Source organism: Dendroctonus ponderosae, unplaced genomic scaffold, assembly GCF_020466585.1.
Source record: "Dendroctonus ponderosae isolate FM_Combo_2020 unplaced genomic scaffold, Dpon_F_20191213v2 Dpon_F_20191213_10, whole genome shotgun sequence".
Taxonomy (NCBI): domain Eukaryota; kingdom Metazoa; phylum Arthropoda; class Insecta; order Coleoptera; family Curculionidae; genus Dendroctonus; species Dendroctonus ponderosae.
Window position 1 is genome coordinate 5,997,825 of NW_026017111.1, and position 13,561 is coordinate 6,011,385.

At 38.6% G+C, this 13,561-nt stretch overlaps 2 protein-coding genes across 23 annotated transcripts in view; one reads left to right on the forward strand and one right to left on the reverse strand.

Annotated features, from left to right (window-relative positions):
* LOC109543594 (pyruvate dehydrogenase (acetyl-transferring) kinase, mitochondrial) overlaps window positions 1-1,208 on the reverse strand; it is an 8,051-nt gene extending 6,843 nt beyond the window's left edge. For both annotated transcript variants that reach the window (XM_019913388.2, XM_019913387.2), the window contains exon 1: window positions 823-1,208. In XM_019913388.2, coding sequence (XP_019768947.1) covers window positions 823-922 — 100 coding nt within the window. In that variant the 5' untranslated portion in view covers window positions 923-1,208. The remainder of the gene's footprint in view (window positions 1-822) is intronic.
* A 2,205-nt stretch (window positions 1,209-3,413) lies between these two features.
* Window positions 3,414-13,561, forward strand: part of LOC109543529 (protein argonaute-2) — an 11,564-nt gene continuing 1,416 nt past the window's right edge. Inside the window, exons 1-27 of one of the 21 annotated variants that reach the window (XM_048661887.1) lie at window positions 3,414-3,432; window positions 5,331-5,360; window positions 6,350-6,418; window positions 6,585-6,639; window positions 6,745-6,799; window positions 6,865-6,922; window positions 7,135-7,185; window positions 7,248-7,307; window positions 7,369-7,434; window positions 7,518-7,580; window positions 7,671-7,736; window positions 7,890-7,940; window positions 8,003-8,062; window positions 8,124-8,189; window positions 8,273-8,335; window positions 8,697-8,762; window positions 8,844-8,909; window positions 8,993-9,058; window positions 9,144-9,191; window positions 9,275-9,337; window positions 9,399-9,440; window positions 9,528-9,569; window positions 9,632-9,905; window positions 9,962-10,275; window positions 10,357-10,870; window positions 10,936-11,239; window positions 11,300-12,080. In XM_048661887.1, coding sequence (XP_048517844.1) covers window positions 5,345-5,360; window positions 6,350-6,418; window positions 6,585-6,639; window positions 6,745-6,799; window positions 6,865-6,922; window positions 7,135-7,185; window positions 7,248-7,307; window positions 7,369-7,434; window positions 7,518-7,580; window positions 7,671-7,736; window positions 7,890-7,940; window positions 8,003-8,062; window positions 8,124-8,189; window positions 8,273-8,335; window positions 8,697-8,762; window positions 8,844-8,909; window positions 8,993-9,058; window positions 9,144-9,191; window positions 9,275-9,337; window positions 9,399-9,440; window positions 9,528-9,569; window positions 9,632-9,905; window positions 9,962-10,275; window positions 10,357-10,870; window positions 10,936-11,239; window positions 11,300-12,080 — 3,379 coding nt within the window. In that variant the 5' untranslated portion in view covers window positions 3,414-3,432; window positions 5,331-5,344. Of the gene's footprint in view, window positions 3,542-5,330; window positions 5,361-6,349; window positions 6,419-6,584; window positions 6,640-6,744; window positions 6,800-6,864; window positions 6,923-7,134; window positions 7,186-7,247; window positions 7,308-7,368; window positions 7,435-7,517; window positions 7,581-7,670; window positions 7,737-7,824; window positions 7,832-7,889; window positions 7,941-8,002; window positions 8,063-8,123; window positions 8,190-8,272; window positions 8,336-8,696; window positions 8,763-8,843; window positions 8,910-8,992; window positions 9,059-9,143; window positions 9,192-9,274; window positions 9,338-9,398; window positions 9,441-9,527; window positions 9,570-9,631; window positions 9,906-9,961; window positions 10,276-10,356; window positions 10,871-10,935; window positions 11,240-11,299; window positions 12,081-13,561 lie in introns of those variants that run through there. The other 20 variants (XM_048661885.1, XM_048661888.1, XM_048661886.1 and 17 more) reach the window with 20 other exon arrangements.

Below are 13,561 nucleotides of genomic sequence, written 5' to 3' on the forward strand. Positions count from 1 at the left end.
CCTGAAGATCTGGGACCCAGGAAAAAAAGGCCCAGACACCAACTAGCCCAATAGGGCAACAGGTAGCAAACGGCGTAAGCTGTAAGTGTGGTTATGTAGAGTTAGTACTAATCACAGATCACAGCGGTACTCTGTAATCTGTCGTAGCAATTAGCATGCACATAGAAGTAAGGTGTAAATTAATAAGATGCCCATGCTAGCAAGCAGCTAGCATAGAGAGAATGCGATGCTATGGCATACGGATGCCGGAGCTGACAAATTCTTAGAGAGGACTGCAAGTTTTAAAGGATAACTCCCGAAAACTCGTGGTACAAAAAAGGGGGTTTTTTAATTGGTAAGAATCCAACACTACCCAGGGTTCGGAACACTGGGTGTCTTCGCGAAGATTTTTATTCCTCCAGCCGCCGTGCAAACCAAAAGAAAAAACGTTTTGCCACATTAGACCTTGGGCCTCAAGGTTGGATCACCCTGTACTGGAAAAAGGACGAAATAGGAGCTGACAAGCGCGAAAAGGTCCAGGGTGCCTGAGATTAACACATCTCGAAATCTATACCTACGAGCCATTTGACGTTTTCCAACGATTGATTAATAGTCACTGTCAATTATGACAATTAACGATTTGATTTCTTTCAAAGCCCCCTAATCGCACTGGCGCCTTCAACCAGCAATATTTCCTGAAGGGTTGCAAATTCGTAAACAGTGACCGGAACCATTTCTGCGTAAAATCAGTCATAGAATCATAAAGCCACTGCTTTCGTGTACATGGACAGTCAATTTGCGTGTAGGACAATGTCCACACTGAACACACCAACACATACTTACCAAAATCAATAAACTTTTTAATAGACAACGGTGATGGATTGAACTGGGAATAAAAGTCCAACATTTTGGAAATGGTGTGGAAACGAGCGGTAAGCCGCATTTTGAGGCGAACGGACCTACTATTGCACGCAAATAAACAGTAAAATTGACTGATTTAAGCACGACTTTGTGGAAAACAACAACGATCAAAGCATAGTTGCGTTTGCCCTGCGACAATACACTGATTAGTGATTAGTTCTGAACAATTGCGACCTTGCAAAATCCTTTAGGAATCGCCGATCTCGCGAGTCAACGTCAGTTCGGGTTAAAGGTTAAACTTCGCGGGACTGACAACAGTGAACAGGACCGTAACCACAAACACATGTTAAAATTAATACAAGGCACTACTAGGCAGATACAAGGAAGGATATTGCGCCGATTTGCGTGACGTCATGTGGTACTCGCTGCTTTTTTGCCACTACTAACATCATTTGCATTTCCCATCACAACAGGGCGTGTCAAGCGGTTGTGGTGCTATTTTCCTGTTTGATCTATACAGGGTGTCCCGTGAGCACATGATCAAAAGGATACTGCGATATTCTTTGGATCAAAAGAAGACGATCTGACCTAACTTTTATTATCAAAAAATGTCTGGCTCATCTGCTATTGATGGTCAGTTCTTCAAAAAAATTATCTTTTATGAAATATCGAGAGAATGATACGATGTATTTTAGTGAAACTCGCTGTGATTTTTTTCGTATATAAGACTCAGATTTTGATGAAACAATCGAGTTTATCCGTTTTGGACAACTGGCGAATTCTTGAAGGTCGTGGTACAGAAACTACCAGAATTTTTTATTTGGTAGATGAAATCAACTAATTTTTTTGGGTTGATTCACTAATCATTTATTCACAATTTTCTGCTCTTTGTAAAATTTTGTAGCACCATAGGTTTTGCAAAAAAAATATTTCTGTTTTCTTGCCATTTAACAATGTTAGACATTAACGGCAATATGCGCAGCTTAAACGCGTACGCTTTCACGCAAGTTGTCTTTGCGAAACCCTAAAACTTTGACGATGTCGGTCACTTCTTCATTAGAAAAGGTCATTTGAAACGAATTTGTGAGATTGATTGACAATGATTTTATGCCTCGTATCACGATATTTGCAGTTAATGTCTATCATTGTTAAGTGGCAAGGAAACAGAAATATTTTTTTTCGCAAAAACTTTGAATTCTTTGATAAAAAAATATTTTTTAAAATATTCGGAGAATGGTATGATGTATTTTGGTGAAACTCGCTATGAATTTGTTCATATGTAAGATTCATAGTTTAATGTAACAATCGAGTTCAGCGGTTTTGGACAAGTGGTGAATTCTTGAGTGTCGCGGTACAAAAACTATCAGAACTTTTTATTTGGTAGATGAAATCAACTCATTTTTTTTGGTTGATGCACTAATCATTTATTCACTATTTTGTGCTCTTTGTAAAATCTTGTAGCATCACAGTTTTTGCAAAAAATGTATTTCTGTTTTATTGACACTTAACGATGTTAGACATTAACTGCAAATATCGTGATACGAGGCATAAATTAATTATCAACCAATCTCACAAATTCTTTTCGAATGACCTTTTCTACTGAAGACGTGACCGACATGGTCAAAGTATTAGGGTTTTGCGAAGACAACTTGCGTGAAAGCGTACGCGTTTATGCGGCGCATATTTGCCGTTAATGACTAACATTGTTAAGTGGCAAGAAAACAGATTTTACAGAATGCTACAAGACTTTACAAAGAGCACAAAATTGTGAACAAATGATTAGTGCATCAACCCAAAAAAAATAGTTGATTCCATCCGCTAAATAAAAAGTTCTGGTAGTTTTGTGCCACGACACTCAAGAATTCACCACTTGTCCAAAACCGCTGAACTCGATTGTTTCATCAAAATATGAGCCTTACATAAGAACAAATTCACAGCGAGTTTCACCAAAATATATCGTACCATTCTCTCGATGTTTCAAAAAATATTTTATTTGAAGAAAGTTGACCATCAATAGCAGAAAAGCCAGACATTTTTTGTTAATAATTGGTCAGATCGTCTTCTTTTGATCCAAATAATATCGCAGTACCCTTTTAATCATGTGCTTACGGGACACCTTGTATAATTATAGCTTATTTATTCCATATATCCATTATAATTCCATATTTTTTTATAAATCTTCAAAATAATTACAAAATGCTCTACAGTGAAAACTTGAAAAGTTATAAAAAATAATTTATTTTGTAGACTAACAGCAGTAAGAGTTAAAAAAAGTTGTGAGATGTGCAATAAGTATTATATATATATACTATTATTTACCACGGCAAATGTGATTTGTGATGCCACTAATAAAATTGAAATTTTAATACAAATTAAATTACAAGTACATGATATATGTAACTACAATGATGTCTGTAGATGCATTTTAGAATTGAATTAAAAACCGTGATTTTAAATAACAATAAAAAATCACTGCATTACAGTGACATTTTAGACACTTTCGGTTGGCCATGCTGCTCTTGCAGTTTGTGTTGCCCTCACTGCTTATGCCGTGTCAGTCTACTTGTCTATCTACTTCTTCATTTCGCATAGGTAAGTCATTCGTTCTAGTACGAAACGCGGAAATCAGTGTGTTTATTTATTCACATCACTTTAGTAGGTGGTGCCCATAAAAAATCGCCTTGTACCGTCCAGTAAGATCGTAAGCCATTATTCTCTACTTTGATTGTTTTCGATAATTGTTAATCAGGCAGAAGAGGAAATATTGCTCAATGTTTCTACATATGTCATAATTATCCTCTGTGAATACCCTAAATATCAAAGTTCTGAAATGCACCAGATAAACCAAATCTTTGTCGTCTGATAGCACAAACTGCTCGTTGTTATTACTAAATGCTTTAGGGCTCCATCAAACCACAATTCAGGAATTTGTAACAAATTTATTTCAAATTTTATGAGATTTTCAGTACTGCGTAGGTGCGGAGCGATAATGAAGTGCAGTGTAGAAGAACTACTGCTCATTTTGTTACTATAAACCTTAAAAAAAAGAGATTAGGGTGATCCATGTTCATGTTATCGCCGAGTTTTTCTTTTTGAAGCCCCCATAAAATACCGCAGATTCAGTGGAAAAAATGCGGATCGTCCAAAAATTAGCCCAGAAAGGGATATTCTATGCAAAACGTGGCGCTTCCAGGACTATCACTTTCGCAATTAAGGCAATCGTGTCGTTCGAGTCCCCCGAATTTTTAGTTTTTTTTTCGAGAGCGCTTCAAATTAAGCACTCACCGAAAAAAATCCTGGATGGTCCTTAAATAAATCAAAAAACACTTACGAACTTCTTCGCTTTTCCAAAACCACTTATTTATTTACGAAAATGGGATTGTCCGGTGATATTTGCTGCTAAATCGTGCTTTAGGTATCAACAATTCATAACTCCACGTGCAAAATTGTCGCTAAGATGCATAATAATTGTGTTTTACTCGGGACAAAAAAATGCCGTGTGGTTCCGTCTCTAGAAACAGTTCTTCAATAATTGTACTACAACATTATAAATTGTTTGTTTAATGCGGTCCTGGCAATATATGTGATTTGGTTTAATCCGTTTTGTATTTGAATGGATTAAAGCTAAGTAAAAACAATGACGAGTTTACGCTAATGATGGCAAAGACGTGTTTTCTGTGTCATTCCGGTCATTGGATCTTTCGGGAATTCACAGCGGTTTTTGTATTTCTACTCAATTTTCAATTTATGTGACATTTGCAAGCCAAGCTGACGAAGGATAATATGTCTAAAGGTCCGAAACCGGTTCTAGAAGTGTTTGCTTACGACAGTCAATATTTAGAACCTGGTTCCTAATTCCAGTTTCGGGTGAAACGTTTCCTTATCGTTCTTTAAAAAGCCCATTATAATTCTAAACGAAACTAATTCAAATACTTACAACTTATGTGTGACCGTCATGGTTTCCTTTGTTTCTTATGGAAAAGAAGTAAAAAACTACAAAAAAAACGCGCTTCCCCATAAACACTCGAAAAGTTGTTATTACATTTTTGTCTTTCTGTTCACAAAATGTATGTATGTGCAAAATGTTGATATTTCTAAAATATAATATAACTAAGCACCCGATCAAAATAGAACTGCGACAAATATCTCGAACAGTGATTAATGCATCCACTCAAAACAATAGAAGTGATTCCAGCACAAACACATAATTGTTTTGTAGAATTTTTATATAAAAAAGTAAAGCCGCAGTGCCATTTTGACCATCTCCTTATGGGACACCCTATATGTTAGCAATCAATAAATTACCACAAACTCTTGTCCCTGCATGTCAAAAGGTACCGATTATTACCGTACCGTTTACGGCTCATGAACTAACCGTCAGTGCATTTTTGGCGATCTCGCACTGTATATTTCTTTGGACTATTTATTAATTCTTATATTAAAATCGATAAGCTGCTACTACTAATATTAACTGTTCTTCTTTGTTATAGTTACAAAGTGAAAGATGGGGAAAAAGAAAGGTAAGTGCTTGAGAAACACCCAACACACGCTTCACAAAATTTTAAGGGCTATGCAGGGTGTTCGTGTAAGTGGTAGTGCCCAAAATCGTTTTGCAGCGTATAATCTTAAAAAAATTGTCGATGATGAAAAATATTGTGATTTTTTCTTTTACAGTTAGATAATAATTTAATTCGCCTTTAAATAGCGTTCGAAATATCAAAATTTTCCGGTTCGACCACCAATGCGCGAAGTAACATTATCTTAACCGAACCCACGGTAAAATTAATGACGCGCACGAAACATCGAAATAATTTTTTGTCCCCCTAAAGGTTGTTGTTTTGGGTATTCGCTTTTTTCCGAAAATATTTTGATAACATTATATCAAAAATCATAAAATTTGCGTTTTCGGCCAAAATACATCGAAATATTAGCACGGAACAGGTACACACACTTTTTCATCTCACAATCGGCGCTGTCTTCACTTCTTCTGTAGTTTCAGCGGGTTTGCGAGGTTCCGTCGTTTTAAAACTGCATTTGGAAGCTCGCAATCTGCATGTTTCTTAGTTGTGTCGGGAACATTAATTCCTCAATTCCTGCTTGCATCTATTGTAAGGTTGGCAATTTTTGCCCAAATGCTAGACATTAAAAATAAAAAATGAAAAATCAAACGCAGAAAAATTAGTTTTTCGTAGTCCGAGTCCTGAACAGAATGCTAAATACTTCGACGATTCTCAATGAGCGGCAAAGTTATCCAAGTTTAGCCAAATCTGTAAGCAGGAGAGCCTAAACAGACCATGCCGTTTTAATGCCCCCATACTTCATCTGAGTAACATAAATAAGCGCCGATATTCCTAAGACAAGTTTCTCAAACTATGTTCATTTTTTAATGTACGTGATGGACAAAACTTTATTAGCTCCTCATGTACATGCATTGCTTATTAACATTTCTCCTCGACACACTATATATGAACGATTCGTTCTTTTTTTAACACCAGTTATTCTGAATTAGGTGGAAAGAAGAACGAAAATAAACAAACTGGGGGTGGTGACCAGCCAGGGCCTTCATCGGGAGTCAGAGGTGAGACATTTTTACCATAACTTGAAATTTGTGTCATTGGTTACTGTTTGCCTAATCATCAGTCATTTAATAAATTCACTCAGAAATATAAAACACAATAAACTCAATATCTGATTTTCAAAAGTATTCGATTCTAACGAAATCAAGGAAAAGCAAGTAAATATAGGTTTTTCAGATCCCCCACAACGGGACCAGGGCGATGTTCCACCACAACAAGCAGGGTAAATATACCATTCTTTGTGTATTAACTGAACGATTTATAGCAAACGTTTCACTTGCATCGATAATTGACTTTGGGTTTAATTTTAATGTATTTTGTCTTGTAGCGCCGGAAAGGGTAGAGGCCGGCAGCAACCAGCTGAAGCTCAAAGAGCTCCACAGGTATGTAAATGCGTAAACAACTGAGAAAAAAAGACATCTATTTATACTGATTTTTCGTTTTGCAGCAGCCAGGTCCGCCTCAACAACAGCAGCCTCCGCCAGTTCAAGCTCAACCCGGTCGAGGTAAGAGAATAAAGTCGAATTAGTTCCATTATTAGTTAAATTGATTCAAAAATGTCTCCAAAACAATTTTCATATTCAGGATTTGTAATTTGAAATCTTTAGTTCAAATGTCTAGTTTTTGCTTGAATAAAGAGTGCTGCGTTTCAGATCTTAGGGATTGGATTTCAAAAGTTCTGGTTGTTAGTGCACTTAACAGCAATTTCGCTTTGCAGGTGGTTTTCCAATGCAACAACCATCACCAACAGGACGAGGATTTGTAAAAGGTTTGTAATTTTAGCAATTTCCATTTGAGCATAACTGTTACTTACATTAGTTTTATGTGAAGGTATGCCCCCAGGGCTGCAGGGTCAGCAGCCACCTCAATGGGGACCAGCACCAGGAAGAGGTTGGTATCGGTAAGGTTTTTCACCTTTTATTATAATGAATGTGTGTTTGATTTCCTTCAGGTCATCCTCCAGTGCAACTAGCTCAGCAAACTCCTCAAAGAGAACCGTACGCGGGACAGCAACAAGGTATGATTTTGGAATTTCGCACATTTTTCCTAACTTTATAAGTGCATGTTTCTCCGATTTAATTGTATGGCGTTTTTCTTAAGGTGTCCCTCAAATGCAACAAGTTCAACAGCCTCCCGGAGGATTAGCTTGGGGACAGAGGCAAGGTATGCGTCTATGGTTTCAAAAATATATTTTTTTGGAAACTTAATAAATGAGCGTATCCGATTTATTTACATAAAATTTTGTTTCTTAAGGCGGCCCTCCAATGCAACCAGCTCAACAGCCTCCTCAAAGAGGACCAGCAGCGGGACAGCAACAAGGTATAGTTTTATAGTTTCAGGATTTGTAATTTGAAATCTTTAGTTTATATGTCTAGTTTTTGCTTGAATAAAGAGTGCTGCGTTCCAGATCTTAGGTATTGGATTTCAAAAGTTCTGGTTTTTAGTGCACTTAAGAGCAATTTCGCTTTGCAGGTGGTTTTCCAATGCAACAACCATCACCAACAGGACGAGGATTTGCAAAAGGTTTGTAATTTTAGCAATTTCCATTTGAGCATAACTGTTACTTACATTAGTTTTATGTGAAGGTATGCCCCCAGTGCTGCAGGGTCAGCAGCCACCTCAACGGGGACAAGCACCAGGAAGAGGTTGGTATCGGTAGGGTTTTTCACCTTTTATTATAATGAATGTGTGTTTGGTTTCCTTCAGGTCATCCTCCAGTGCAACTAGCTCAGCAAACTCCTCAAAGAGGACCGTACGCGGGACAACAACAAGGTATGATTTTGAAATTTCGCACATTTTTTCTAACTTTACAAGTGCATGCTTTTCCGATTTAATTGTATGGCGTTTTTCTTAAGGTGGCCCTCAAATGCAACAAGTTCAACAGCCTCCCGGAGGAATGGCTTGGGGACAGAGGCAAGGTATGGCTATTCAAAAATATATATTTTCTGCAAACTTACTAAATGAGCGTCTCCGATTTATTTACATAACATTTAATTCCAAATCAAATTCATTCCTGGGTTTCAGTCATTTATTGTCTCTATTTATCAATCAAAATACGTTTCATTTTTTCATGCAAAAAAATTTTGCATGTAAAAATGCATGCCAAGGCTTAAAGCAGCAACAACGCTAGATATAAAAACTGGTGATGGTGGAAAAATACACCGAAACGTATTTTGATTGATAAATAGAGACAATAAATGACTGAAACCCAGGAATGAATTTGATTTGGAATTGAAACACAGTCAGGAAATTATATGCAATAAAAATTTATTTCTTAAGGCGGCCCTCCAATGCAACAACTTCAACAGCCTCCTCAAAGCGGACCAGCAGCGGGACAGCAACAAGGTATAGTTTTGTAGTTTCGCACGTTTTTCCTAACTTCGCAAGTGCATGTTTTTCGGATTTAATTGCATGGCGTTTTTCAAGGTGGCCCTCAAATGCAACAAGTTCAACAGCCTCCTCAAAGAGGACCAGCCGTGGGACAGCAACAAGGTATAGTTTTGTAGATTTGCACGTTTTTCCTAACTTCGCAAGTGCATGATTTTCTTATTTAATTGCATGGCGTGTTTTTCAAGGTGGCCCTCCAATGCAACAAGTTCAACAGCCTCCCCAAAGAGGACCAGCCGCGGGACAGCAGCAAGGTATAGTTTATGTAGTTTCGCACGTTTTTCTTAATTTTACAAGTGTATGTTGTTCTCATTTAATTGCATGGTGTTTTTTTTTAAGGCGGCCCTGCACTGCAACAAGTTCAACAGCCTGGGGGACAGCAACAAAGTATGACTTATAGTTTCACAAGTTCTTTGCTATCTTTACAGGTGAATGTGTTTCCGATTTATTTACATGGTGTTTCCCTTCAGGTGGCTCTCCAATGCAACCAACTCAACAGCCTCCCCAAAGGGGAACCGGGGGACAGCAACAAGGTATACAATAGTAGTTTTACATTTTTTCATGCAATGTGTTTATCTGGAGTTTCTCTTAAAGGTGGTCCTCCAAAGCAGCAACATCAGCAACCACAAGAACAAGGTTTGTGTTTGGATATGAAGAGATGAAGATCCATTTTGCAAACTTGTTTAATCAATTAATTTAATTGAGCTACATGTTTTATTACAGGTAGAGCCCAACAGCAGCCTCAAAGGACCCAACAGCAACAAGGTATGCTCATCTAAATAATTTACGTATTTCGTATGCGTAAACCAGTGGATTTTTTCAAATAGGCCCAGGAGGAGTTCAAGCATCAGCATTGAGGTCGGAAATGGCTGGAATGCAGCTAACCCGAGTCAATAAAGGCGATGAAGAATTAGTGTCAAAACAAAGAAGATTGCCCGGAACCCAAGGACGTGTTATTAAAGTGGAAAGCAACCACTTACAACTGAATTTAGGAAAACTTGAGACTGCATACCATTACGATGTAGCAATTAAGCCGGATAAACCAAAAATGTTTATGCGGCCAATAATGGAGATTTTTAGGCGGAAGTTGTTTCCCAACAGGTAACCGATATTGCGCTTAAACGGCTTATACATTGAAAGCTTTGATTTCGATACAGATACCCAGCGTATGATGGCAAAAAGAATTGGTATACAGCAAGTCCGCTCACAAATAACCTGAACGATATCATCGAGTCAGATATTACAATTAATGAGGACGATGATCGTGCAAAGGTTTTCAAAGTGGAGGTGAAATTTGCGAACAAAGTCGACATGAGGCCGCTGCGCAATTTTCTTACTCAACCAGTTACGCCGCAAGAGGCTATCCAAGTGGTTGACATTGTGTTGAGAATGGCACCGGTCCAAACGTGCATTCCGGTCGGTAAATCTTTCTTCGTGAAACCGACTAATACCATTATCGAACTGGGCGAGGGTAAGCTACAGTTTATGCTAAATTTAGAAATAATTAATTATTCATTTCTCGAATGCGCTAATTCTACTGCATATTTTCCAGGCATGGAAATGTATCATGGCTTCTTTCAATCAGCAATTAGAGGTTGGAAGCCATTCTTGAACGTGGACGTGGCCCACAAAGCTTTTCCCAAGAGCCTCAATGTGATCGATTCATTCGTCGAAGTTCTATCGACGTTCCGATACAAATTCGTGCCCGAAAACCTAAGTCGATTGGATCGCATGCAGCAAGAAACCTTAACCAAATTCGTAAAGAGTTTGAGAGTCTCGTGCATGATACCGAATGCGCCCTCTTCCCGTAAAAATTACAAAGTGAACGGATTGGAAGGGTCCTCACGCAATAGCGTCTTTAAATTTAATAATGTACAAATGAGTGTTGAGGAATATTTTCTCAAAACGAAGAACTACCGGTTGAAGTACCCACAGTATCCCACTCTGTGGGTTGGCAATCCCCAAAGAGCCGACAAAATTCTACTGCCCATCGAACTATGTACGATCATCGAAGGTCAAGCTGTACAGAGGAAAATGACGGAGGAACAAACCCGAAATATGATCAAGTAAGTAATAATAAATAACTTGAATAAGATTTGAAATTGATGTTTTTCTTATTGTTCCATTGCAGACAGTCGGCCACTAATACGACACTTCGCAAAAGCAAAATTATGGATGGAATCAAGCGCTCTAATTTCAATCAGTCGCCAACTGTAAAAGAATTTGGCTTTTCTGTTGGCGACCAATTCCTACAATTGGACGCTAGAGTGTTGCAACCACCCGAACTGAAATACAAGTCGAGTGTGTGCAAAGTGAGCAAGGGCGTGTGGCGATCCAACACGTTCTTAAATCCCGCAACGATCAATAGCTGGACGTTCGTTTGTGCTAACCGTTACCCGCCAAAACCCGATGAGTACAGCAGAATGGTTTCGATGGTAAGTCAATTATACGTGGATCACGTAGATCACCCCCTTATTGATTTATTTCGATTTCAGTTTGAGAGTTCAGCCAGAGACGTGGGAATGGTGTTCGCCTCCAAAGCTACTATGCCTTTCGTCAATGTGCAGGGTCGTCAGACCTACATGGACGCGTTGCAATTGTTCAAATCGATTAAGGGCAAATACGATGTGGTTTTCGTGATTGTACCGGACAATGGTCCGCAGTATTCCTATGTGAAAAAAGCGGCCGAAATTGCCGTGGGTTGTCTAACTCAGTGCATCAAAATCGGAACCGTTAGCAAACGATTGAATCCCCAAACCACCGCTAACATTCTTCTAAAGGTCAACAGCAAGATGAATGGTGTGAATCACTCCATTTCTATTACGCCACCGATTATGAGGAGGCCGGTGATGATTATGGGCGCGGACGTGACCCATCCCGGGCCGGACGCCCTACATATACCAAGTGTTGCGGCTGTGACCGCTTCTCATGATCCGAAAGCGTTCCAGTACAACATTTGCTGGCGGCTGCAAAATCCCCAAGTCGAAATCATTGCCGACCTGGAAAGCATCACCGAAGAACATCTGCGCTTCTTTTATGAGAAGACACGCCACAAACCGGAAGCGATCATCTTCTTCAGAGACGGTGTCTCCGAGGGACAATTCGAGCAAGTGAGACGAGCAGAGATCATGGCGATTCGGTCAGCTTGCAAGAAAATGCAGGGCCAAGATTATGAGCCAAAAATCACATTCCTTGTTGTGCAGAAGCGCCACCACACCAGGCTGTTTCCAATGAATCCGAGAGACTCCGAGGATCGAAACCTGAACGTTCCCGCAGGTAAGTTCAATTCATTTTCACTCCTGTGGCGAACCGTAGCACAAGGTTTTTTTGAGCACCCTGTATGATCAGGATGATGAATACAGGGTGATTCAAAATTGGCGTAATTTATTAGGTATGTAGGGGCTCACTTAGAGAGTACGAGAAAAATATCGAAAAACATTTTTCCCCAAAATTTCAACAAGATATTAACAGTTGAAGACCTAATTTCAACTTTGCCATTAAGCATTATTTTGAAAAGGTCTCACGTTTGATTGGTAGCCTATTGCAATACTGAAGGATTCGAAAAGAAAAATTACGATCTTTGTTTCAAATTATGAAAAATTTTTATATTAAAAAAGTACTCCTACAATTTTTTTATAAAAAGTCAAAGCGGCAATGATGTTTTTTGTCATTAACAGATAGTGAAAGGTAGATAGCCTTTGTCAATAATGACAATTGTCAAGCCATGTATGTAAGATACACAGGACACTAGAACACATTAAATATCTGACCTTCCGAACACCGGTACAAATTGAGCAGCAGTCAATTAACCGAAAGCTGCTCAAAATATGAGCCCAGACTGCTGGCAAAAGTACACGAAAAGTGATTGGGACACAAACATGTTTGAAGTTAAACGCAACTTCTTGTCTTAGGGAACACTTCTTGTGATTTAACAACTTAATTGTATTTTATTTGATCAATAATATTGATCTGTATTTGATTTCGGATTTCGGTGGCAAGTTAATTAGGCAAACTACCTTGAAACGCATTGTTGCCATCCTTCTGATCAAGTTTTTTGCAAATATCTGCATTTTTAATAAATTAAATTTTTTCACTATTTTTCTTGTACTCCCAAAACACCCCCAGACATCACCTCCAACGGAATGACGCCAATTTTGAATCACCCTGTATAGAGTGTTTCAAAACCGCTGTTTCCATTCAAACATTCGAAAGTTTTGCGAGTGGGACTGTCTCAGAAGCGATATTTTTTTAGCGAACAAAACATTTTTTGGACATGAGCTACTAGTCGAAATGAGTTTGAGATCGAGCAGGTGAAACAATACCTGTTCGTTGACCATTAATAGGGTCTCAAAATTTTTGAGCATTAGAAGTGCATCTTTTAATGTCGAAAAATTAACGGTTTCATTACTTGCCCCACATAAGCCTGTTGATGTTCCAATATTGAAAAACTACAAAAAAGCTGAGTCATACGTTATCGAGTCGAGTCGAGTCCAGTCGAGTCGTACGCTATAACTTTGGTCTCACGACATCAGTGACGAAATTTGACTACCAACATAAAACAATTATGCATGAAACAGGGGCGGATCCATCTTTAAAGTCAGGATGGTGGGGGGGTTATGTAGAAAAAATACAGTCTTCTGTTGTTTATGAAATTAGAAAAATGATCGTCGTTTTGTGCAAGGGTGGCGCAAGATTACTGCAAAATTTCATGTTTTCCGTCCCGTTTTGCATGTTTCTCGGAAGCAAAATGAGCAAGA